At 42.7% G+C, this 26,481-nt stretch overlaps 1 protein-coding gene across 2 annotated transcripts in view; it reads right to left on the minus strand.

Annotated features, from left to right (window-relative positions):
- The window catches only part of PSKH1 (protein serine kinase H1), a 34,826-nt gene extending 9,988 nt beyond the window's left edge, over positions 1–24,838 (minus strand). The window contains exons 1-2 of one of the 2 annotated variants that reach the window (XM_081018252.1): positions 24,712–24,838; positions 18,618–19,636 (exon numbers count right to left, since the gene is read on the minus strand). In XM_081018252.1, coding sequence (XP_080874378.1) covers positions 18,618–19,538 — 921 coding nt within the window. In that variant the 5' untranslated portion in view covers positions 19,539–19,636; positions 24,712–24,838. Of the gene's footprint in view, positions 1–18,617; positions 19,637–24,234; positions 24,588–24,711 lie in introns of those variants that run through there. The other variant, XM_081018253.1, reaches the window with a different exon arrangement.
- Positions 24,839–26,481: the final 1,643 nt, after the last annotated feature.

Below are 26,481 nucleotides of genomic sequence, written 5' to 3' on the forward strand. Positions count from 1 at the left end.
TTGAATTACTGAAATAAATGAACTTTTCCACGATATTCTAATTTTCCAAGTTTCACCTGTATTAATAAATCGGAGGAAGCATTTCCATGTAGCACAGTATTTCAGTAAATATTAACAGAAGGGACGAAAAGGACCCCTTTTCTATGCTGCTGGAGGGTGGTGGGGAAATTCTTCCAGTCTGCAAATTCTACTAGCCACTTGGTATTTATTTATTTTGTGCAAGTTAAGATAATTCTGGGAGTTAAGTAACAAGGCTGTATGACATGCTTTCTTATGCTCACCTTAAGAACTAATCACGTGAGTCCTTCTTATAGGTAAACCAGTATTAAGGGAAGGACTATAGCTCAAATGGAAAGCATAAGCTTGGCATGCTGAAATTCTGAGATTCATCCCCTAACATCTCCAGGGAGAGCTGGGGAAAGACTCTTGCCTGAAACTACAAAGAGCTACTTGTTACTAGTCAGTCTAGCTCAAGGGTAGTCAACCTTTTTATACCTACTGCCCACTAATACATCTTTCTTGATGGTAAAATTTTCCTACCGCCCACCAGTGCTCAATGGAAGGAGCTTGTGCCATAGAACCCCCTACCGCTCACCTAGAATCCTGAAATGCCCACTAGTGGGCGGTAGGGACCAGGTTGACGATACGATACGATACGATACGATACGATACGATACGATATGATACGATACATCTTTATTGTCATTGTCCCATAGAGAACAACAAAATTGAAAAATCTACATAAGACAACTCCTGGTCTAGCTGATACTGAGCTAGATGTACAGTTGTACCTTGTTTTGTGACCGGGATCTGTTCCGGAGCCCCGGCCGCTAGCTGAAAAGGATGCAAGGCAAAGTGCCATGTCTGCACACGCAAGCGGAGCGGTTTGCGCTTCTGCGCATGTGCAAAGAGCAATTTAACACTTCTGCGCATGCGGCAAGCCCAGAAGTAACTTGTTCCGGCACTTCCGGGTTTGCTGTGGACGTTCACCAGAATGGACGCTAGACGAGGTGAACGTTCGTGGAGGTATTACTGTATCCTATGTTCCTATGACAGCTCAAAGCTGCCCTCAAGTACATGTTTAGATGAACACATGGATACTGCGTATCTGCATTTCATTGAACAAAGCCAGTCTGTGTCTTCCTCCTGTATTTCCTTTCTCCTATAATACATTGTTATTTGGGGCCAACAGCAAGCTCCCAGGAGCGAGACTGAACTACAAGTCCTCTAGTTACTGATAACTTTTGAAGTAAGAACATAAGAAGAGCCTGCTGAATCAGACCAACAGGCCATCTAATGTAGCACTCTGTTCTTACGGTCAGTGGTGAACTTCGGGCTCTCCAATTTCAGTGGCACCCTGCTTCTCATGCTCTGCTCTTCAGGATTGTTGTGGTGCCCCCTGCAGCATGGTACCCAGTGTGGCTGCACCAGTCTCGTTACCCTAGCAGATGCCAATGGGAAGCCTGCATGAATGACCTCAGCACAAGAACATTCTCCCCTCCTGCAGTTTCCAGCAACTGGAATTCAGAAGCATACTGTCCCCCAGCAAAGCCATTGTGGTTAGTAGCCATTGATTGCCCTATCCTCTGTGTATTTGTCTAATCCTCTTTTAAAGCCATCCAAGTTGGTGGCCATCACTGCCTTCGTTGGAGTGAATCCCATAGTTTAATTGTATGCTGTTGTGAAACATGTCTATTTCCTTTGGCTCAGTATTAAAGGCTTTATTGTGCAACACCAAGTCTGTAGTGCAGACATAACCACAGCCTAGTATAGAGTGAAAGCTTGTGAGGAAGGAAACTTTTGTAATGCCGCACTCTCTCGGATTTCTTGAGGAGGCAGTTCGATTCATCACTAAGCCCTGCTGTGAACTAAATGCTAGGGTTACTTTACTGGAAAGTGGATTATAATCTTCCACAGTGAGACAAATGAGTTAATGTCTGTTGTAGCACAAGGGAGCTTTCTGGATAGCAAGAAGAAATACACTTCTAATCCTGCAATAAGCTTCCAAGGAGCTGGTCTTGCCACCAGAACTTTCTAATCTTGTTTTTAATCTTACATTAAGAAAGATTAAATAAAATCTGAACCACTCATCTAGCTTAAAAACATGACCAAAGGTTCTTGGTCCATAAGGAGCTTTCAGCGCCAAGCAAGCAGTTACTCTCCTTGCTTAAAAATAAATAAATCATAGAGGCCATTTCAATACATAGCTACTGTGCACGTAATGGGCTGACCAGCAACTTAATATAAGATAAATTAAAATCTGAACTTTACTCACAAAAAGAAAATTATCTAGAATGTTCATCTCAATCACAAATCAGAGCTAGGCATACTGCTGTCGGCCTTTTCAAAGTAGGTGACAAAATGGGCACTGCAAACTGTGCTGACATTTGCTTTTTAGTGCAGTTTAGGGTGTTAGTCCAAAACCCCAAGTCAAAAGAAATGGCCACACTTCCTCATAAACTCTTCTCATGGCAAGGGCAGACATCTGGAGTGGGGATGTTTATTTTGATCTGAGATGAGGCGATCCATTAAAGAGTTGGGGATCCAGGTGACTTCTGTCTGTGATGCACCTTAAAGGTTTCCAAGCAAAGAATTCAAAGAAGCAAAAATAAAAATAGAGCTACTGGATTCCCAATGAATTGCAGCAAGCAATTACTTCCTTCACCCTCTTGGATCAGCAGAAGCAAGAAAGCAAGCATTACTGCCATAGGAAGGGTGAGCAGCCACAATGAGAGAGGACTGAGGGGGGCTCTCTGCAACTGGCTGTAGTAGCTGTTGGAATCCTTAGTTGCTGCTACAGTCACCCAGAGCCTTGTTTACAGGCTCCTGTGTGAACTAGGACAATATTTTCCCTGTAGCCAGCACTAATAGCAGGAGAAGCTTGAATACTTTATCCTTTATCTGGGCCTCTTAAGAGAAAAAAGTAGAAACTACCACTGCCCCTCTCTGACCCGTCCCCATACTCAGAAGTATTGCTTATTTTAATGTTCAGCTTAAAAATTCTTTCAGATGTAATCTGGGCTGGAAAGAATTATATCACAGTACTTCTGGCCTCACAGTGTCAGCCCCCAACAACAGTGACCTTAGGGCAGGCTTCCAAGGACATGCTTCTAATTCCTGAACAAGAAGAATAAAACTGGGATCAGGAGCTGATCGGCTAGATGAATCAGGACTGCCTGTGCAACAACAGGCATCTCCCAGCCTAGAAGAAGCACAACTCTATCATCTTATGATGATGTGTGCTCCAGACTTTCAACAGGGACAGCAATGTAGAGGTTTTTCCCTTCCACAATTATAAGCCTTCCTCACCAAAACTGTGGGATCAGCTGTATACATAGCAAGATGAATAAGACATTGAGAAGAATTGCCAGCACTCCTTCCAATAGATTCTTGTGCCACTGAAGAGGGGCCTACCAACATCTAACAGGAAAGTATGGGTACCTAGGAGTTCTAAATCAGACCAGGGTGTGTTGAGGCCCTGAACTATACAGCCTCTAAAACAGGAATGGGGAACCTGTCTTCTGTTTAAAGTTGCATTCGCTTGGGGATAATCCGTCCAGGCACACATGGTAGAGTTGGGCTTTTTAATTTCTGCCACCCCTTCTTCTTCTCTCCTATAGGATCACTCTTGCCAGAGATCTGATCACTTCCAGAGAGCTTTTGAAATTAGGCCCACCCCTGCTCTTAGATGACACAACTCATGACAGATCTTAAGCAATGGGCACTTGACAGTATCGGGAGGGAGGAAAAAAGGATAAGAGCATGACAAACCCTTTAATAATCCACAGCACTCTAAGGATATGCGGCCATCTGGTGCCATCATCTCCTATAACCTAGTTTTCTCAAATGAAAATAGCCAACGTGGTCTCCCTTGCACAAACACCTTGTTAAAAAGAGGTCATTGGATAACATACAACAGACACACATCATCCTAAGAAACAGAGTCTTAAGACACAGGCATACACTATGCACAACTAAAGGCAGCCACATTTAAGACCAAGCACTAGGCAAGCTTAAATGCATCAACCCACTCAAGCAAGAAATACTTTTTTCCTACACACCAGAGAAAAGAAGTTAATGAATCCTGAGAAACAGATTGCCAGGCAGTTGGTGGTAGTCAGCAAAAGCCTGAGCAAGCCAAGCAGTCAGAAACCCTGTAAAACACTGCTCAAATGAAAAAGTAAAGCCGCCGTAAACAATTGCTGCATCTTCGGTGGGTACCATCCTCAACAGGCACCACCCTTATTTTGTACTGTTTGGGTTACTTGCGTTTCTTAACAACACAGAAGTACAGAAACAGATGGCAGCCCTGTACTCTTGAAGGGCTGTAGATCAGTGGCAGAGCACTGGCTTTGAGTGCCATAGGATTCAATACCCGATGTCTCCAGATAAGGCTGGGAAACTGTGAAACCCTGGAGAGCCTCTGCCAGCCAGCATTGACAAAACTGAGCTAGAAGGACCCATGGTTATACCAACCCAAAAGCAGGTATAATTCTTGTCTAAGGTAGATCAAATTCAACACCAAGAAATACTGGATACTGCAATATGCATAGACTATGCAAATTTAGAAGATTTATAGAAGTTATTCAGCTAGTCATGGGGAAAGGCAAGAAGTTATGTAGGCCACAGAAACCCTGCTGACAGCAAATCCTCTTCCATTTGCTCCCCACAATTTCTTTTGATAGTATACAGGCATTGCCAACACACTTTCAAGCTTCTCTTTGCTACCTTGAGGGCTGGAAACAGGCATTTAAAGAAAAAGGGAGAGGAGATTCTCAGGATTCTAAGTCATGCAATCAAAATTTGTGGAGACACAAACGTACACCTCCCAGCCTAAAATGCTATAATAGACTCTCTGCTGCAAGAGTACCAGAGTGGCCCATTTCTCAAATCAGGGCAAGGATAACTATATATAAATTTGCCAGAGACTGGACTGGCTCAGCCAAACTAAATGTTTGGTTTCTGAAGCAGTTATTAAGCAACACCAATATCATAAATAGTGAAAACAGCAATATAGCAAGGAATGGGATGGGGTGGGGAGTACAGAACCACAAGGGAAGAAGGGGAACAGAAACACTGGCCTTGGCTAGGTTGGCCCTAGCCCTAATGGGTTTATTCAGCTGACTGTCTACACATAGTCACTTGCTCTGCTATTAATAGTATTGCTCCCCTGGAGTAGCATCAGGTTGGTTCCACCACTGTGCCTGCACTGCATCAAAGCTCCCAATGCCTTGCCCCTCTCCCTCTCAGTAACTGGCAGTGACATGCAGTGTTGGGAAGCCAGGAGAGCAACATATCACTGCTAACAACTACTGCTCGATGGCACAGAGGGTTTCCCTGGTGCATGGTAAGGTCCCATCCTCCCACTGAAATTACATCTGGCTAATAAGACTCCTTTTTTGAAACCTAATTGTGACATTTGGACAATTTTAGAGGCCCTACAGTCGGGGAGGAAGAGTTGTGGCATGTGTGTGGTGCCCTCAAGCATTTTTCTGGTTTGCTAATGTGCCCACAGGCCCAAAGAGGTTGGCAAATCCAGGTCTACAGGAAGAGTCTGGTGACTTGACACATCATGCAAAAATAGACCATGAAGGGCTCCAAATGTATCCACTGATGTTCCTTGATAAATGAACAATATAAAGGAAATTTTGTGCTGCCTTGTTTTAAGTGGGTACTGGCAAGCAGTTAAGCCATTATCAGATCTGGATGTCACTAGGAACGTCACTCCACATATCTCAGAAAGTTCAATATGACAGACATGTAACTAGACAAATCTCTTGAATTGTACTCATCATGCACCTAGAAAGGAATGCTGTGATCACCAATAGTCAGCATGGATTTCTGAATGTCACTCCATATATCTCAGAAAGTTCAATATGACAGACACGTAACTAGACAAATCTCTTGAATTGTACTCATCATGCACCTAGAAAGGAATGCTGTGATCACCAATAGTCAGCATGGATTTCTGAAAAATAAGTCATGTCAGACTAACCTGATCTCGTTTTTTGACAGAATTACAAGCCTGGTAGATGAAGGGAATGCAGTGGATGTAGCCTACCTTGATTTCAGCAAGGCATTTGACAAGGTGCCCCATGATATTCTTGTAAAGAAGCTGGTAAAATGCGGTCTTGACTATGCTACCACTCAGTGGATTTGTAACTGGCTGACTGACCGAACCCAAAGGGTGCTCATCAATGGTTCCTCTTCATCCTGGAGAAGAGTGACTAGTGGGGTGCCACAGGGTTCTGTCTTGGGCCCGGTCTTATTCAACATCTTTATCAACGACTTGGGTGATGGACTCAAGGGCATCCTGATCAAATTTGCAGATGACACCAAACTGGGAGGGGTGGCTAACACCCCAGAGGACAGGATCACACTTCAAAACGACCTTGACAGATTAGAGAACTGGGCAAAAACAAACAAGATGAATTTTAACAGGGAGAAATGTAAAGTATTGCACTTGGGCAAAAAAAATGAGAGGCACAAATACAAGATGGGTGACACCTGGCTTGAGAGCAGTACATGTGAAAAGGATCTAGGAGTCTTGGTTGACCACAAACTTGACATGAGCCAACAGTGTGACGCGGCAGCTAAAAAAGCCAATGCAATTCTGGGCTGCATCAATAGGAGTATAGTATCTAGATCAAGGGAAGTAATAGTGCCACTGTATTCTGCTCTGGTCAGACCTCACCTGGAGTACTGTGTCCAGTTCTGGGCACCACAGTTCAAGAAGGACACTGACAAACTGAAACGTGTCCAGAGGAGGGCAACCAAAATGGTCAAAGGCCTGGAAACGATGCCTTATGAGGAACGGCTAAGGGAGCTGGGCATGTTTAGCCTGGAGAAGAGGAGGTTAAGGGGTGATATGATAGTCATGTTCAAATATATAAAAGGATGTCACATAGAGGAGGGAGAAAGGTTGTTTTCTGCTGCTCCAGAGAAGCGGACACGGAGCAATGGATCCAAACTACAAGAAAGAAGATTCCACCTAAACATTAGGAAGAACTTCCTGACAGTAAGAGCTGTTCGACAGTGGAATTTGCTGCCAAGGAGTGTGGTGGAGTCTCCTTCTTTGGAGGTCTTTAAGCAGAGGCTTGACAACCATATGTCAGGAGTGCTCTGGTGGTGTTTCCTGCTTGGCAGGGGGTTGGACTCGATGGCCCTTGTGGTCTCTTCCAACTCTATGATTCTATGATTCTATGCAATCTCTACAAGATTTGAACCCCCTTCGGTCTAGGATAATACAGCTGTAAGTTAGTTTCCCAATCACTCTGGAAATCAATCTCCTGAAATATCTCAAAATAAAGGCTCCCCCAGGAGAGACGTTCCTCATGTGCAGCATGCCACAGTATGGGAACTCTGCAAGCTACAAGCCACTGGGCATGAATCTATATAGCTGGGCCGGCAAATCCAGTATCAGCAGGTGCTACAAACAGCTGACAGCGGGAAGCTTCCTCCCCATAACCAACTGTCTGAACAGCTTACCATTTAACCAATCAATGCTTGATTGGTTGCTTGAGCTGATTCTCAGGTTTTAGCAGAACCACACAATTCTTCCAGAAAAGAATTTAGGTCCAAACAAATAACTAATTGGGAAGCATGTTTGGGGACTCCAGACTGGCACTCTCCCAGAACTGCAGGAGGGAAAGGAGGAGAGGGACAGACAAAGCTACCAATTCTCAGAAAGACTGGACCACACAAGGGGTGGTGGGAATAAAGTAAACATAAACCAGAGCTTGGACAGAATGATAAGAGACATATTTGAGCAAGCAGGGTGGGAAGGTCTGCTTGGTTTTTGGAAGAGTTCAATAAACCTTCTTGTCTTTACAGTAACAGTTGCTCTTAGTTTGTGTTAAATGTAGTAAAATGTAGGTTCTCAACTTACAGTGCATATAGTTATGGCAGCTACAATAAATTATGATGAATGCTGGAGATTAAATAAGGTTTCAACTATAAAAGAGTTGAAAAATAAACTGATTGGGTTTGTTATGTCTATATCAATACAAAGACTAATAGATTTGTTGAAAATGGCTTTGCTTTTAGTAGCTTTCAGAAGAGTTGGATTTCTCCAGTTGGGATAGCTTGTCAGAACAAAAAAGTCTTCAGTTGTTTCTGGGAAGGGCAGATAATGGGCACCTGCCATATCTTGACAAGGAATGCTATTCCACAGAAAAGGAGCAGCCTTCATCTAGCCCACCACATTCTACTCATGTAAAAACACAGATTCCTGGACCGTCCACGGGCCAGATTTAGAAGGCAATTGGGCTGCATCCAGCCCCTGGGCCTTAGGTTGCCTACCCCTACTCTAAAACTCCTAATGAATGCTCCCAATGGTTTAATGTAGATGTTAAATAGCACCGGAGACATTATTATGTCCTGTGGCACCCTATAGCTCAAAATCCAAGGGGCTAAGGAGCACTCATCCAATGCTACCTTCTGGAACCAGCCGTGGAGATAAGATTGAAAGCATGGCGGAACAGTGCCCCTGAAGCCCATCTCCCAGGTGGATGCCATGATTGATGATATCAAAAGCTGAGGAGAGAAGAAGAGGAGTTTGGACTTGATATCTCGCCTTTCACTCCCCTTAAGGAGTCTCAAAGTGGCTAACAATCTCCTTTCCCTTCCTCGCCCCACAACAAACACTCTGTGGGGTGAGTGAGGCTGAGAGACTTCAGAGAAGTGTGACTAGCCCAAGGTCACCCAGCAGCTGCATGTGGAGGAGCGGGGAAGCTAACCTGGTTCACCAGATTATGAGTCCACCGCTCTTAACCACTACACCATGTTGGCTCCCAGAAATAGAAGGCACAGTTGCAACATTTTTCTGAGAATGTATAAATCTTTAGAAATTTTAATATTAATGTAACAACAGTTTTATACATGATTTTCTGAGGAGCAGAATATTTGTAATAATTTACAGATGTTGAGTCTTTTGGATACTTCCATCAGTTTATATTCATGACAAATGTATCAAGATAATCTATTGTATATTTACTTATTTATGATAAGATTTTGTGTATTTTATAAGATAAAAATATTGTATTAGAAAAGTAAGAAATTTTCCTTCTGGTGTAAATGGCAAGAAAAAGCCTCTAGGTCACCAAAGAATTGCATTGTATGTGTGGACTTAATATGGCAGAAAGAACAGGCTCTTCTGCTGGCTCCATATGCAGCTGAATAGATTCACCATATTGCCTGGTGGGTTCAGTGGGTTCCCATTGTGACCAAAAGAAACATGCATTATTAGTTAAACTAGTTTGGTTTCTTTCTTTTTTTAGTTTTCCAGGAATGTTTACTTGGGTTATTCACAAGGTTTTGCAATGCCCTGTCACCGGGGGGGGGGGGTGGAATTATTTGCATTATAGCCCAACTTTGCTGTCCTCTACTTATACAACTTGCCAGGCAGTTGTGACGTAAGGCCAACATATTTTGCTCTCTCTTTAAGCATGGCGAATCAGGCTTGTGTCAAAAGGGACCCAAGCCCAAAATATTTTAACGGTCTGTTAAAACAAATAAGTCTAAAAGGGATGCAACAACTGAGATAGCCTCTTTACTCTTCAGGGGATTCATGCTGCAGAAGAAGTCTTCACTCTATTCTGATGGGAGACTATCCCTCTCATTTTATTAAATGGACTGAGCACCTTCAGAAGGCAAATAAACTACAATGCGTACTGTGCATTCTGTCACATTTAAATCAGAGCTAGAAGCTTTGTGAGTGTGTGCATCTGTATGCTTGATTTGGTATTCTCCACGTTCTCTAAATAATCACATTTATTTTAACAAATGCAATACTAGTTTTGTCCCAGTATTATTCAAGGAACTCACTTCCATCTCAAACAAGTGTTTGATGTGTGATTTTCAAACTATTTCACTTTACAGTGGTACCTCGGGCTACAGATTCTTCAGGTTACAGACTCCACTAACCCAGAAATAGTACCTTGGGTTAAGAACTTTGTTTCAGGATGAGAACAGAAATCGCACTAGTGGCGCAGCGGCAGCAGGAGGCCCCATTAGTTAAAGTGGTGCTTCAGGTTAAGAACAGTTTCAGGTTAGGAACGGAACTCCAGAACGAATTAAGTGCTTAACCCGAGGTACCAATGTTTTTTGAGAAAAATACTCTCCTGGAGATTCAAAGAAGTTTATAATTAATGCACCATAATGGAAAGTGGACATTTTACAGAAAACAATACAGATGCTTAGTAATTCATAGAAACTGACAATGAGAAGTGTCAAATTCAGCTTGCAATACAGGTCCAAATATAGGTCCATTCTCCCCTTCCCCAAAGAAACATCTTTACTACAGGATATCTGGTTATTTCGAGCAGATTTGCACTCACCCTAGGTAACCAAGCAGGATGTTGGCATTGCTACATGAGTTCCTAATTCTGCAAAAGTTTCTACCACGGTTCCAGTTAGTTAGCCACACAGCTCAGCACAAAACCACGTCAACTACATCAGCACTGCAGATAGACAATATGATGCCCTTCAGATGTTGCTGGATCCCCAACTCCCATCAGCCCCAGCCAGCATGGCCAATGGTCAGGGATAATGGCAGTTGTAACCCAACAGCAACTGAAGGGCACCACGTTGGCTACCTCTGCCTGAGATGAACAGTTGCATTAAGGTCAGGTGTAGGAGATAAGAAAAAGAGGCAGAGCAAAAAAGGCTTCTGAGCCTCATCATAGAGTGTGCATTTGTCAGGCTGACCTCAACATTCCACCTCAGGCATGGAGACAGCCTATTTCAGGCTCTTTTCAATGTTCCTCCGTCTTGAAAGAAAAAATGAAAGAAAGAAAGGGGGGGGGGAGAGAGAGAGAGACCAGAACACTCTGTCTCTTAAGTAGAGGCCCCTCAGGTCACATGCAGCCTTCACCCGTACTCGCTCAATGCTCTCTTCATCTGGGACGCAAGAGCACATTCCTCTGTAAATGGATTTCTCTTCTCTTCCAGGAGACAGAACTCTCAGGTGCACTTAAAAACAGTTCCTCTTCTCAGTAAAAGCTGAATTTTCTAGCCTCTATTTATTCCTGTCAGAATTTTCATTGATTTGTTTGTTCATTCTTGTACATACGCACAATTTTAGGCCTCTGTGGGAAATATGTGCAACATTTAATGCATCTCACACATGGTGGGGGTGGGAGTGGTTCTAATAAGACCACTAGGAAGACAATCTTAAAAATCCAAAAGTTGCTTCCAAAGCACCATCCAAGGAGACAGCCAAATCTTCACATGCAGCCAAAAAAGCACAAAGTGGACCAAGGAAAGTGAAACACCTCTTTCAAAGGGCCCTCTAATTTGTGCTGTCTTTGAATGTATTTCATTCATCATGTTATGTTTGAAGCAGCCAGTGTGGCCAAGCATGGAAAACATCAGATTGAATTTTACCTTCCGAGCACCCTTTCTACAGGTAAGGAGGGAGCTGGAATGAATAATCCTTTGAAACAGGCATTCAGACCTTTCAAATTTCAAAAAGAAAATCAAATACTGTATATCAGTCAATGGAAAGAAAGAAACAACCTTACAGTCTCAGTTGGGTTAGTTTCCTGCTGGGAACATTCTTCTGTAACTATTGCAGGAAAGTCAAATCCTCAGAAGAATTGTGCAGTCATTCATAGGGATGTATGGAGAAAAAGCATTAACCAAAAGACCTCCTGCTCCCTCGCTGTTACAATCAGCCACCTCTTGAATGCCCCTACTATCAAAGTGTGGTGGAAGTCTACCAAAGTCAGGACCGTTTTTGTAACGGTGTCAAATGTGATGTAGGGGGTCAAAGAAAAATCACTTTCAATTTTCAGGGCTCTTACTGGCATTGATAGTTCAATCCTACTCAAAAGAAAACGCAGTGGAGTTCAGTGGAGCTTATTGCCAGGTAAGTCAATACAGGATTGCAGCACTTTATTATTATGGCTATATTTTCTTGTTATATGCTATGAATATGTTGTAATAAGCCATCCAGGGAGTTATGGATTGACAAGTGGGTACAAAAGTTAAAGTGGCAAACTGCCTGCCTAAAGTTGATGTTTAAAGTATAAATATTTTTAGCACCAAAATATCTGACTGCACGATATTTTATCTGTAAGCTGCCTTGAATCCCTGTCAGGGGAAAAACAGGGTATAAATAAATAAATAAATAAATAATAGTGGTAATAATAATAATACCATAACATCATAAACACACATCCCTGCTAGTAAAGGCAAGCCAAATTTCCATTGAGATCAATGCACATGCACTGAATTCCTGCTTGCTTTTAGATGAGACTTGGAAATGTTTAGTTTTCTTTTAGGGCTGTGCACAAGAACACAGGAAGCTGCCATACACTGATATACCATTGGTCCATCCAGCTCAATATTGCATGTGTGGACCAGTTCTCCAGGGCTTCAGAAAGGGGTTTCTCCCAGTCCTACATGGAGATACTGGAAACTGAAACTGAGGCCTTCTGCATGCAAAGCAGATGCTCTCCCACTGGCATCAGCAAAAACTGTCCCTTTATTTGCACTGCTCCACCTGCATCCCCACATGGCACACAGCCCTTACATGTTTGGGATACCAATTCCCATGAGTAAACATGTTTTTGCATTGAGGAGTGGAGGAAAAATCACACATATTTATGATATCCCAATTTTATTTGGACTGTGTCCCGTGAAGCTGACTTGGTGAAGTCATAGCAAAAAGCTAAGCTTGAGTGTCAAATGGGAAGAAGGCAGATGCTATGGTGTTAGGAGGAGCTTAAATACAAAGGCAGTCTTTGAATATTTATGTTATATTCCTTTCCCTTTCCCTTTCCCTTTTATAATTCTGTATGCCTCCATTTCACACTAACCCAAGCTAATGTCAACCAGAAACTGTTATGCACCACATCGTGTTCCAGGCTAAATATGCAACACGACCCTTCAAAGTGCATTGTGCGTCAAGGTGTTTAAGCCTCATCCCATCTGAAGGTGGTATTCATCAGAGAATAAAAGCTGGTGTGAGTCACAAAGCAAAAGGAAGGGGGGGGGTGACGTTGGTGGACCATTTACTCAAGCGAGTCAACAAATATCCATGACAATAGATTTCAGCCACTCTTTCAAGACAGATAATGCAGCCTACACTTTTAAAATTATGATCAGGAAAGTTTACAAAGTATGTTTTCAGGATTCTTACTTTGCTTCCAGTAACTCTAGACATGTCCTCTAAAACATTCCCCGCAGATTCCACTGGGCTTCTTTAGTAAGTAAAAGTAGATCTTGAAGCAAAAGCCAAGGCAAAGAGGATTTGTTAAATTTTTATCCTGCCTTCCTCCATGTTGCTCAGCATGGCATGTATGGTTCTCCCCTTCCCCTGTGAGGTAGGTTAGGCTGACAGACCGACTGGCCCACATTTACTCAGTGAACTGCACTGTCATAGTCCAACACTTTTAATCACTGCACCACACTGGTTTTCTCCCCGACCCTTTATCTCCCCTCTTGTGGAATGCTCTCTCCAGGGAGCCTTGCCTGGCACCTTTGTTACTATCTTTAGGTGTCAGGCAAAAACATCCCTCTTCTCCTAAACAATCTAGGGTCTTTTAAACCATCGATGGCAGGCATTGTTTTATTTTCTTTTTATGGTATGTGTTTTTGTGTTTTTATAATGTAAACTGCCCTGTGATATTCAGATGAAGGGCAGTATAAAAATTTAATAATAATCTTTGTAATGCTCTTCAGATGTCAGCTAGGTTCAAAAGAAATACCGTATTTTTCGCTCTATAAGACGCACCAGACCACAAGACGCACCTAGTTTTTGGAGGAGGAAAACAAGAAAAAAAATATTCTGAATCTCAGAAGCCAGAACAGCAAGAGGGATCGCTGCGCAGTGAAAGCAGCAATCCCTCTTGCTGTTCTGGCTTCTGTGATAGCTGTGCAGCCTGCATTCGCTCCATAAGACGCACACACATTTCCCCTTACTTTTTAGGAGGGAAAAAGTGAGTCTTATAGAGCAAAAAATGCGGTAGTAACTGACTGGCTCAAGGGCACTCAGTGAGCTTCATGGCTCAGTGAGAATTTCAACTCCATTCTCCCCACTCCTAGCCTGACACTCTAACCACTACAATGTTCTGGATCTAAGACAACAAGCACAGAGACAGAGCAGCCAGGAAACACAAACAATATACGGAAGAATTTGAGAATGCAGCAGTTCAAGCGAAAGGCACCAAAGAACGTGGGGGCAAGTAGAAATGAAGATACAAAAATGATGCAATTTATTTCAACGAACTTCCAAGTTGTTCTATGCAAAAATTATTTGCCGGAGTACCAGTCAACTCTTATGATGCCTTCTAGGAGGGGCTGCTGAAAGGCTGAGCCACTGAGGCCAGACTGACAGCATTTAAGATGCATGGCAGCATAGTTGGAGAAATTGGATAGAGATAACTTTTTCTCCCTCTCTCATAATGGAAGCTGAATGTTGTATGATTCAGCACAGGAAAAGCAATGTACTTCTTCACACTGGGCATAGTTCAACTATGGAATTCACTCCCACAATTATGTATTGGTGGCCATCAACTTTCATGGCTTTAAAACAAGATTAGATAAATAAGTGACTATTGGCCATGATAGGTATGTTCTGTCTTCATTGTTGAAGGCTCTAAATACAGCTTGCTAGGTCACAAGTAGGGAGAGTGATGCTGCACTCATATCCTGCTTCTGGGATAATAGGATGCTAGACTAAATAAGCCTTTGGCCTTATCCAACAGGACTCTTTCCTCTTCTTATGACATGCAGCTAGTGGCTTCCATTATGGGCGAACATAATAGTAAAACAACTAACTGTTTGCCTGCCACTCTGTCAAACGTAGGCTCCATGCACTATTGCAAATATTACTCAGAGCTTGCCAGGACTGTAACTCTCTACAGCACTACACTGTCTGTTTCAAGACAAACGGTAGGAAGAGAGGGAATCATTCCAGATGATATGAATAGTGACCTGAGCTTGGGGAACAGGATGGCAGTGGTATGGGGAACTGTGGTGATGCATGACATGGTAGCATTCAACTAGAAACAGAAACAGACTCTGGCCTGAGCATTGCCACTGTTGTGACCAAAGGACATCTTGATCTTGACTCAGCAGGGGCACTAACAGCAGCAAAGATTCTGCGGATATAACCTCCCGCCCAAAAAGATGGAAAATCAAGGTGGAAGACATGGCTGATTGGAACCTTGAAGAGGAGCACTCCTCTACAAAGGTGATGATACACTGCAACATTTTGTTACAAGTCTTAGTACTTTAACATTGGCAAAGTGCTTTCAAGAAGAAGTAGGCATAACTCAGAGGTAGATCATTTGTTTTGCATGCAGAAGGGTCCCAGGTTCAATAGCCAACATCTCCAGGTCGAGGTGGGAACAAATCCTGCCTGAGACTGCCTGCCAATCATTGTGAACAATACTGAGTAAAACAACCACCTGACTTGGTATAAGGTCCTTGGTTCCATGTATATTTTCCAGGAATTTTTACAACAATCCTAAGTCTGCGTTTTTATCCCCCATACTGCAGATGGGAGAATCAGGGCCGTGAGAAAGTAACTTGCCTAAAGCAGCTTAATGAGTTCAAGGTAGAGGTGACATTTGAAGCTGGGACTTCCTGATTTATACATCAGCCTCTACACTACACCAGCTCCCAAGCACTAAGTTTCCCCACAGGCCAACAGCCTCCAGTACCTGTACTCCACATATTATGCCAAGTTGCAAATAGCTACTTCTCCCTTGAATTCCAACTTTTAAGTAGTTGGAAGCCTTCTAGTTTGTTAGCATCAAATCAGAAATGCAAAAGAGTGACAGGATACATTTCTGAAAAGCATGTGAACTCTCCTCTCTAATGGAAACACTAGAACAGTAGAATAAGTTTTCTGCTATGTTACCTGTAGGATTTTTGACAGTAAAACTAGCCCCTTCAGCTTATTTAGCAAAGCCCTGATAAAGCAAAGAAAGAGCAGCAGGGAGCAGGGTGGCAGGGGAGAACACAATTAGTTCCTGATGGATAGGCTGTACTGATCCAGCTTCGATAAGCATTGTAACCCTTACCCAGGGAGCTAACATCATCAAAAGGGCTTGCCAAGTCACTTATCCCCAGACTGCCTTAAACACCATGCCTTTGCCATCAACTCTATACCATCAGGAGCCAGAGAATGATAATTAGAGTAGTTGAGGTCAGCAGGACCTAAATGAGCTATTAAGGTATAGCTTTCCCATCAATTGCCTACTAGCCTCTTGAAAACAGACACTGCTCCAGGAAAGGAACCCAAATTGTAAGCTCTCTTCATTTCTCATCAAGAAAATAGAAATACTTCACAAGTCAGCCTGAATATCAGCTTTCACATCTCTCTCTCTCAATAGGACTCCACAATCTCAGTTCAGCATTTGAGGCAAGCCTTGTCTTGGAAAGTACACCTTTTCTTTTGGGGATAGGAAAAGAAGGAAAAACATCTAACCTTTTTTGGATTCTTCTATGATGCAAGTTCTCTGCCTGTGAAATTCTATGAGAGCCTATGTTAGCAGACACTCTCCTCCCTGGTTCAAAAGCACATTTCTTATGCTTTAGCCCAGAGGGTCACTGCAGGCGAATCTATAACTCTATGATCGGATCTCCACAGACATGCCTCTTGGGAGTGCCACTGTCAGATAAAAGTGTTTCATTTCACAGAGTTAAAGCTAAAAAGGGGGGGTAGGGGCCTTTCTGTAGCAGCCTTTTTCTCCCACATTCTCAATCTTACACTCAGTTTGCCACAGCTGCATCCAGTGCAGTTTTAAAGGATTTCTGTGTAATAAAAGTTCTCTTAATTTGTTTTTGGAAGGCCAGTGATAAAACAAGCTTATGGCTGATTTCTTCCCATTACACCAGAAAAGATAAGAAGAAGAAAACTGATTCTCCAAGATTTATCAGGTTAGCAGAAGCATGGTTTCTTCAAGACACCCATTATTGGGGGGGGGGTGTTGTGGGAGCTTGGGAGCCTACCACCCGCTATCAGCTCTTTGACCTACTTCTCCATTGATTATCACTCATTCCTAAACACTGTGAAACATGTTGCTTAAATCAGTGCCAGGACATAGCAGCTGTCAGATTCATTCACAATTCACAAATAGCGAAACTAGTTGGATCATCTGGATTCACTGGCTGTGGTCTACAGGAAGCAAAACAGGCATGGCAAAATAACCAACTACTACTACTACTACTACTACTACTACTCTACAGAATATAAATGGGGTGCCTACTTACTGTAGTTTACCTACTTGCTTGTGAAATCTGACTGCCTGACACAACCCAGCCACAAACATACAGAAGCTACAAGTCAAATCAAAGAGTGACCAACTGCACATTATTTGGAAGACTTATCAAAACCTGCACAGCCATGAAAATTGCCTCAATGTTTTCAAAAGCAACTTATATCCTGATTTAGCATCGAGAACATTACACCCCAAATAATATAAAAAGGACTCTTCATCCATTACTGAAATGTCATCACAGCCTGAGAACTAGCAAGTACCTCGTTTGTTTTTCAGTCAGTTATTTTACTGTCACTTCTCAACCCCCGACTGAAAAATTGCTCTCTTACACATATAAAACATTTGGCTCAGTTCTTGCTGAGATGCCACTAGGGGCAATAGTTGAATTATTTCTATTTCTGAGTGTAACTTATTGAAGGAAGTATAGAACTTATCTCCACATTCATATATTCTTCTTTCTATAACCATAAGACACACAATGAAGCAGACCAAAGCAGTACAATGACAGATTTAATTGATACATGCCAGCACCCCCTAGAAATAGCCTCTAAAGCATTGCCTCTCCAGAGAATGTGTGCCTCTCCAAATATTACTAAACAACAGCTCCCATTCGCCCTGGCCATTGGCCATGCTAGCCAGAGCTGATGGAAGCTGGTGTCCAACAACTTCTGGAGGGTTCACTGGTCTTTTGAACAGCACCAGACAAGACTCAGAAGTTAGATTTAGCTCCATCTTTCCTGAGGACAGGCAGACTCCTAGAGGGGAATGGCTTTTCAACTCATCCCATCTGAAGCTGTTGTAAAGACTTGGCAGAGCTCCCATGCATTCTTCTATCTTCCAGAGGAGTGAGGCCTCCCAAACTGCTTAAAAGCCAACCATTCCAATGCTAAAATGTTAAATAATGTTAATTTATGTAAGAAAAATAAGAATTTTTGTATTAGTTTAATACTTCTTTTACATTTTTCTTCTTTGCAAACCATTTTGAGAGGGTTTTTTTTTTCTTTAGAGGAAATGCAATACATCTCCAAAAAATGGATAAATGATTCTTAATTCCATTTCTGAAAAAGCCTGGCCTTACCACCTCCCATTAGCAGGGGCAGAGATTCCCACTGCTTGGAAATCACTTGTTACTTTTGCTTTCACCCAGACAACCTCATTGTTGTTGTTTCTTGTAAGACATTTTGTGCAAAAGGGGGCCTAATTTCTGAAACAAAAAAACATACACTATATATTCTGAAAGCAGTAGCTTTTAAAGGACCAGGGTTGCAGTAGGCTTCAAGATTTAAGGATGAGGGTGTTTCCTGTAGAGACCAGAGATTTCAGACCATCACGGAATACACTGGCACAACAGGCACTCCCTTGCTGGAACCTTGACACACTCACCTCCCCTGAGTAACTGTACTTTCCTTTCAGAATTTGCCGATACAAGCGGGTGCGGTTGTCATCTTCAAAAGGCATCGTCCCACTTAGTAGGATGTATGAGATCACACCCAGTGCCCACATGTCTACTGAGTTTGTGTAGGGCTTTCTGACCAAGATCTCTGGGGCAATATACTCTGGTGTCCCACAGGTAGTCTTCATTAAGCAGTCGTCTCCCTTCTTTCGAGCACTCGCCAGCCCAAAGTCTGTGATCATTATTTTAGAATCCATGCCTGGGTGGTAATAGAGCAAGTTCTCTGGCTTTAAGTCCCTGTGAGTTATGCCCAATGTATGTAAGTATTTAACTCCATCCAACACCATTTGCAGCACTCGGGTAGCATCCCTTTCCGTGAAGGAACCTTTGGCAATGATTCGGTCAAACAACTCCCCTCCAGTGGCCAATTCCATCACCATGTAGACACGCTCCTGAGTCTCAAACACTTCAATGAGCTGGATGATATTGGTGTGCCGAACACGACGCAACACACACAGCTCTGACTCACACACTTCCCTTCCTTCACGGTACTTAGTCTCTATTAACTTGATTGCATACGGCTGCTTGGTAGCCTTGTGCTCCACCCGTACTACACGACTAAAGCTGCCTCGGCCAATCAGGGCTTTGATATCATACTTGGCTGTCACTCTGGGATCAAATTTTGCACGGTACTTTGCCACTCTGTTCTTGCGAGGCTCTGCCTGTTCCACATGTGGGTTAGTGTGACGAGGAGGAGAAGGGATAGCAGATTTGATGGCATCTCCATCACCCTTGATGAAGTGCTTATATATGTCAGTTTTATAACCAGTATATGGCTCCACCTTTTTAACAAGATCCAAATGAACATCCTTGGGAGGCTCAGGAAGTACTTTGCTAGTCCCACAGCCCATCACTGAATGGTACTAATCATCCATCAAGGTGTTCTCCCAGAGCAACACCAGAGCAAGCATGTCTGGAACAATTCCAATCTCCACGACATCCCAGGAAGCTGGAGCGGAAAGAGAGAGACAGAGAGAGAGAGAGAGATGAGCATACTATATTTATTCAATAAATGCCCCCTTGCTTTCTGCACATAAGCTTAATTCAGGTTTCAGTGCAATATTTGTATTCTTAAACCACAGTTTGTGATCACCAACAAATCAGAATCAATAACTACAGTTTGAAGTAGATTTGCAAACCATGGTTTGCACAGCCTGGCACCCATTAGAATACAACTTCCACCATCCCTGGAGTTGATGGGAATTGTAGTCCAAAACATCTGGAAGACAACAGCTTGGAGGAAGACTGACACAAACCATACCTCTGTGTGATGTCTGAGTTGAACCATATTAATAACCTCAATTCTTTCTCCTGCTTATTCAATCACTTGGAAATTATCTCTACTATGACTCAGGAGACTTGGCTTCCCAGAAAATATAATTAGGAAGGGGGAGTGTAAGTGTGCTTTAAACCACAGCTCTGTCATGAAACCAAAGGAAGAAATGCCACAACATCAGTACTTCCACTGATAAGCCAAGACTCGGACATTCTTAGTTCTGTGCTAACTCCATCAAGTTAAAAATAAAATGATCCAACAATTCTGAGCATCTCAAGATAACTTTTAGTACATATACAGTTCAAACTGTTTCAATATATCAACCCAAGCCCTCCCAAAACCAGTTGGCTAGAGCTTCCTTAATACAATCTCCAGTAGAGGAAAACCTGTAAGTTAATTAATTGCATCCAAAAATGTGCAGAGATATTGTGAGAAAGGGAGAAAGTCACCAAAATCACTTCACAGGTATGAAGTGCTCACATTTCATGAGCATCTGCACCCAAATTATAGGTTACCTATGAAGCTGAATACAGGAAATTGATGCTGGAACAGCGAATGTTTTCTGCAAAAAGAATACGGGAATGCAATGGAGTCTAGCAGCTGTATAACTAGAAGGCATTAAGGCTTCTAGCTTAGCATAGTTACTAAAAGTAAATTTCACAGAAGTCAAGAGATTTCCAAGTGAACTCAGTATTTGTCTATTTGTTTGGCTGATCAGCATATTGACCTACAGTTTGGTTTGGCACCTTCTTTTCTCTATTGTTCCTTCTAGAAGCGGGAGCTAGGGTTGCAGATGCTGAATGCTGAAACTGTTGACTCTCAAACAATACTATCAACATTATCATACAGATTACACAGGTACAAAATTCCATTACAAGCTTTAGCATTTTCTGCTGCTGGGCTAATATTAAATTGCCAAATAACCTTCCTTATCAGGGTTTTAAAATATTTCAGATTCCTAGGAATTAAGCATCAAATGTTTCAAATAGAATAATAAATTCTTAGGTGCCAGAATTACATTTTACCAGTCTCATCATTTTTTCAGACAGATCTTTGAATTGGCTCGCTTTTTGGAAAATGAGGACCTTCCATTCATTTTATCAAAAGAGAAAAGCACCCCTATATCCCAACACACCACAGAAGGTTGCTTGATTTTACAGTGTTTGAAGATTATTATTTTTTAAAAAAAAATGCTGGACAGGAGTTTGGTAAGTTGCCTACATTATGTCACTTTCTCAGTCTGAGTTTTCCCATTCTGGTCCATGAGAGAGGAAAAGATGTCTAAACTTAAGCTACTCAATGGAAAGTACTAGAAAGCTGCTGGATCTTCTCAAACATCTTTTGCCATTGTATATTTTACCTCTCCTCAAACGTACATGAAACCTGAGCAACCGTAAGAGAATCCCATCTACTAAGAGTAGCTAAACAACAGAATTTTAAAGGCATGTCAGAAAGAAATGCAGCATTCCACTTTTGAAAAAACAAAAAGCTTAAGGAAGTCAGTGTTCAAAGGTTAACATTTAATCCTAAAAATCTCTTTAAAGCTAAACCTAAACCTCCATTCACAGGACGGGAATGATCTTAAGGCTCAAGAAGTAGAAGGGGAAGCCAACTGCAGAGTAGAGGACATTCCACCCTCTGCTGATGGCTTACCACATGTCTTTGTCAATTTAAAGCACCTGTAACAAACATCAATCATGCACAATTGGCATTCAAAAGTATCAGGAAAATTATCTGAAGTGTGGCATTACTCAGTGTGTTAGAAGCATGCCTTTCAAAATAATCTTTAAAAAATGATGAGCACATTTTCTTCACACTGCAAAGTCAAAGCAACTAACCTTCCCTAATTTAATGCCCTCCAGACATTTTGGACTCCAGCTCCAACAACTCCAGTCAATGTGGACAATGGTCTGGGAGGACAGGAGTTGCAATCCAAATTATCAGGTGGCCACCAGCTTGGGAAAGGCTGGTGTACATACACATACAAACACACACACACACACACTTTTCTTCCTTATGAATGCGGTGAGAAAAGTTAGCACCTCAAGTTTTCCTGTTTTCATCTTAAAGGTACCTGTCATCATATTTAATTTTTATTCCTCCTTCAAATGTCTTTTTAAAAAATCTACGATATTATAAAAAAAGATTTATTGTGCAAACCCTTCACAGACTGCAATAGAATTTCAACAAGAAAATGTTTTGAGAACTGTACTTTCAGAAGAGTTCAGATGTACTTCCTTCCAATCCTACACAAATCTCAAGGGTGGAAGCGGGGGGAAACAATGCTCGTCAGTGCAATCAGATATTGTCCCAGAACCTACCAAGGAAGTAAAATATTTCTCAATATTCGCCTAGAAGGCCGTTATAAGGAAGTGATTGGAATGCAAACAGAATAGCCTGGTCTTCATCTGGAGTTGATGCCTCTCCTATTAAAACTATCAAGGCATTGAGAGATATTGCAGTAGCTGCACCATTAGCCACCATCTCTCATATCTAAAGTCAACCTTGCTACTGCAGGCAGGAATGAAGGTAGGTAACAGACTGGTAGAGTAACAACTGCATCCTCTTAGTAAATCAGCTTTGAAAGGGGCAGTCACCATCTTGGGGTGGGGGCAACTAGCAATACTACACTTATTTTGTTAATTTACTAATCACCTTCCATATGTATCCCAAGGTAATTTACAAAAACAACAACACCCTACTTAAAATAGCTTTTAAAATAGTACAAACGATGAAAACTATAGGTGTTTATTCTGTAGTGTTACTAAAACTAAGGCAGATACCTTTTCACCCAGTTGGAAATGCCTGTCAAAACAAAATGGTCTGCAGTCGATCACGGAAAAATGAAATAATAGGCACTTTTCATATCTCAACAGGAATGCTGTTCCACAGAAGAGGAGCATCCATGCTGAAAGTCCAGCTTTAAGCTATTGTGGAGTAGGCTTCTGATATTCTACTGACTTCAAGGAGAAAACTAGTGGGTATATAAGCAAAAAGGTTGTCTCCCTAGTAAGCTGATTGAAGCAGTGGTTCTTTCTGTAAAGAGGTCCTGTGGTTTTAAAACTGTATAACGTCTCTCACAGACCCTGGATCAATTTCACTCAAATTCCATGGAAACCAGGCTTTGTCCAAGCCTCTCTTACTTCTTCAAGTGCAGGTAATTCTTGTGCGTCAGCACTTATTACAAAAGCCAATAATGCATAATTTTAAGGTTTAAAGATCAGGTGTACAATTACTTTAACAGTGCAACTTTACTATACCGTAAACATGCAGATAACACCCTTCATATTTATTCAGCACATGCACCTCCCAAATCTTGCTTGCCACAGGACAGTCTAAGAGATGGCCACTGCCCTGCTCCTCTGAGAGACACTATTTTTGAAAGGGCAGTTTACAAGAGTACCACAGGAGTCAGGTGTTGACCATGTGTACCATGAAATTTTAGCATGTTTCAAGCTGCTATGAGAACACAAGAAAATGAAGTGCCCATTAAAACCCTTGTTCTCTGTAAGCAGTCTTAACAAGTTTTATTCCACGGCACATATTTTTAAAGCTTTCAAGACAAGATTAGACAAGGAGTGATCATGTAGGAAGAAAACTTCAGTCACAAGTAACAAGCCGTTTTTCACCCTTGCTTTTCTGTTTTATACATTGACAACCTATTCTTCCTCTTGCATGTTGAAGAAAACCGATGTGCACCCACACAACACTGAAGCCTATACTTAATCCTCCTCCACCTTTTTTTCTACAAGCATAAACAGGGCAGCAATTCTGTATACGATGCATGTATGGAAGCTCACTTGATTTCCTGTGAGGGCCAGATATGTTAAGAAACAGTAGCAAGCCATATTTACTCCCATTCATTCTCTCTCACTGCACTCAAGAGTTTTCAGGTAACAGTCAACCAGAGCTAAATTCTACCAGCATCAAGCTATAGAAGTGAATAATACTCCCAAATTACTTAATGGCAGACCAATCAGAGAGGAACCAAAACTCCAGCACATGCTTTGCAGGAAGGTGATCCAAGACGGATCTTCAGGTAAAAGGATCAGGGAGCAGGTGATTTGAAAGACCTATGCCTCACATCCTGAAGAACAACTACTACAAGCAATGGAGAACATGTGTGCTTACGCATGCTGTAGGGCAACTCCCATCATCTCTGACCATTGGCTAAGCTGGTTGTGGGTGATGAACTGGGAGCTCAAAACAGTTAAGAGGACACTAGGTTGGGAAATGCTGGAGTAGCCAATGCAACGGACAAATGGCCTTACCTGGCACAACGCAGCTTCCTTTATTTAAGAGATAAACAATTCCCTTTCCTTGACCTTATGGTGACACCAACTTAACGGGACTAAGCACAGTCGGCACCAAAGCATCTTCCTTCTTTGCTTACTCGAATTCTAAGGACAGGCGCTGCCCTACTAGAGCTTTGAGGCTGACGGGGGAAAGAGCTACGAATGCCAAAGAGGAGCAGCCTGAAGTGCTACTTTGGGCAAACGTAAGGACTACAGAGGCTCACTGCGAAAGCCCTCAAGCTCCACGCCAGGCCGGGGCGGGGGGGACGGACCTGCAAAGCAGGCCTCGGATACAGCACGAGCAAGGGAGAAATGCAGGCCCCTCTATGGTCTGGTGCGCCCAAGACATCCCCCCCCCCCCGAGTCAAGGCCCCGCCAAGACCACGCCGAATAGCAAGAAGACCATGTCGAGCTCAGTGCCTTCTGCGGCCAAGTCGCCCCACACCGACTCACCTCAGCCCGCGGCGGGGTGGGCGCCGGGTCCAGCCCAAGCCCAAATGGGGGGTTATGGCCTGGCGCTCGCGTCATTGCGTCATCAGTGAGCGCTCGGGATAACAACACACATGGCGCGCGGCCGCTTTCCCCGGCTGTGATTGGCGGAGGCGAGTCGTGGGCCGCGCTTAACGCAGAGGGGCGGGAGCGGGGGAAAGAGGAGGCCGTGGTTGTCATAGAAACCGAGGCGAGGCCGGGAAGGAAGGAAGCGGGTGCCAAGAGCGGAGCTGGAGCCCTTTACAGGCCCGTGCGGGCTGCCTTTGAGAACAGGAGGCGGCGACTGGCGCGCCCCTTGGTCTCTCTCCCCTCACGGTTGTTTTCTTCTCTGTTTTTGCTTGCCTTCATACGACTACATTGCACACATGCGCCTCTTTTAATATGCGTTTGTTTGCTTAATGCGTTTTTAAAATCTCGTCTCACCAAACCGTGACAGTTAAAAAAAACCAAAAACCATCACCGTTTAAGTTCTTTGAGGTTTATATTCGAGGCTTACAGCAAACGCAGGGCACGTAAATTATAAGAACGACACAAAACCCCTCCATATTCCGTGACTTTTTGGAAATACTTGCATTTTTTCCAAGCTGGGTGTGTTAGAATTACCAACCAGCAAAAAAGACCAGCAGCTGAGACGTCCCTTGCCACATCTGGAGGTCCGAGCAATAAGGAATAATGAATAGCAGTAAGAGAACAAAAACACAGCCGAATCGAGACAATTTGCTCCCCACCCCCACCAAATCAAGGCACTTATAGCAGAAATTCTAAGCACTTCTTCTGCCCTTCCCTGGCACTAAAAATACAGTAATAATAAATCCAATAACTATTTACTGCCCTTCCATGCCACCCAAAACTAACCGCCTCTGCCTAAAAAATACTAAATAAAGCATATCCACACTCATCAAAATAAGTACAGCTTAAAGGCTGCGATCCTATACAGGTTTACCTGAGTGTAGATCCTATTGACTGAAGCTGTATATCTGAATAGATGTGTATAGGATTGTGCAGAAAAATGACAGAAAGCTCCCTGACAACTCAACATGGGATGCAGCAGTTGGTTTTATTTAAGCAGGCTCTTTAGGGATTTTTTCATGTGTTGCCTACTGCTGCATTTTTGCCTTAGCTTGTAAATTTAGTTGCACACGCACCTAAATTTCTTATTTACCATCTAGCCTGACAAAGAGTTGAAAACAGCCAGTTGTACTAGATGACCCTCTTGGTCCCTTCCAACACTACAATTCTATGATTCTATTTGATGATAAAATTATTTCCCTAATATGGATTTTGGTGTTACAGTGTAATCTCACCTTTTGGCAGTATTGCTCTTCTTTTCTAGAGTTTCTGTCAGCAAGCTATGCCCTCCTGTATGAGAGCATAAAGAGTTCAAGCAGAGTAATCAATTTCCCATAACCCCCAGTTTTCTGGTTGCCTCCTTCCATTAACACTCAACATTCTTTGGTACGATCCTCACTCAGCTGGTTTTTGTGGGTTCCCCTTTAATGTTTTGTACTTCGGATTCCCCTGAGGATGCTCATACCACTCCATCTTATTTTCTAATGCCCTTGTTTTAGCTCAATCTCTGTCGGCACTTACCACCTGAGTTTGCTATTAGAAAGAACAATAAATAGGACTTCCGGGGTGGCGCCACCGGCAATGGTGGACTCCCTCTGAACTGTAGGGCCTAGCTCCGCGGGAAACGGGTATTCTCCACTACGGCGAAGCGGGAACCCTCTTAAA

Source organism: Podarcis pityusensis (genome assembly GCF_964106645.2).
Source record: "Podarcis pityusensis genome assembly, chromosome: 8".
Lineage (NCBI taxonomy): Eukaryota > Metazoa > Chordata > Lepidosauria > Squamata > Lacertidae > Podarcis > Podarcis pityusensis.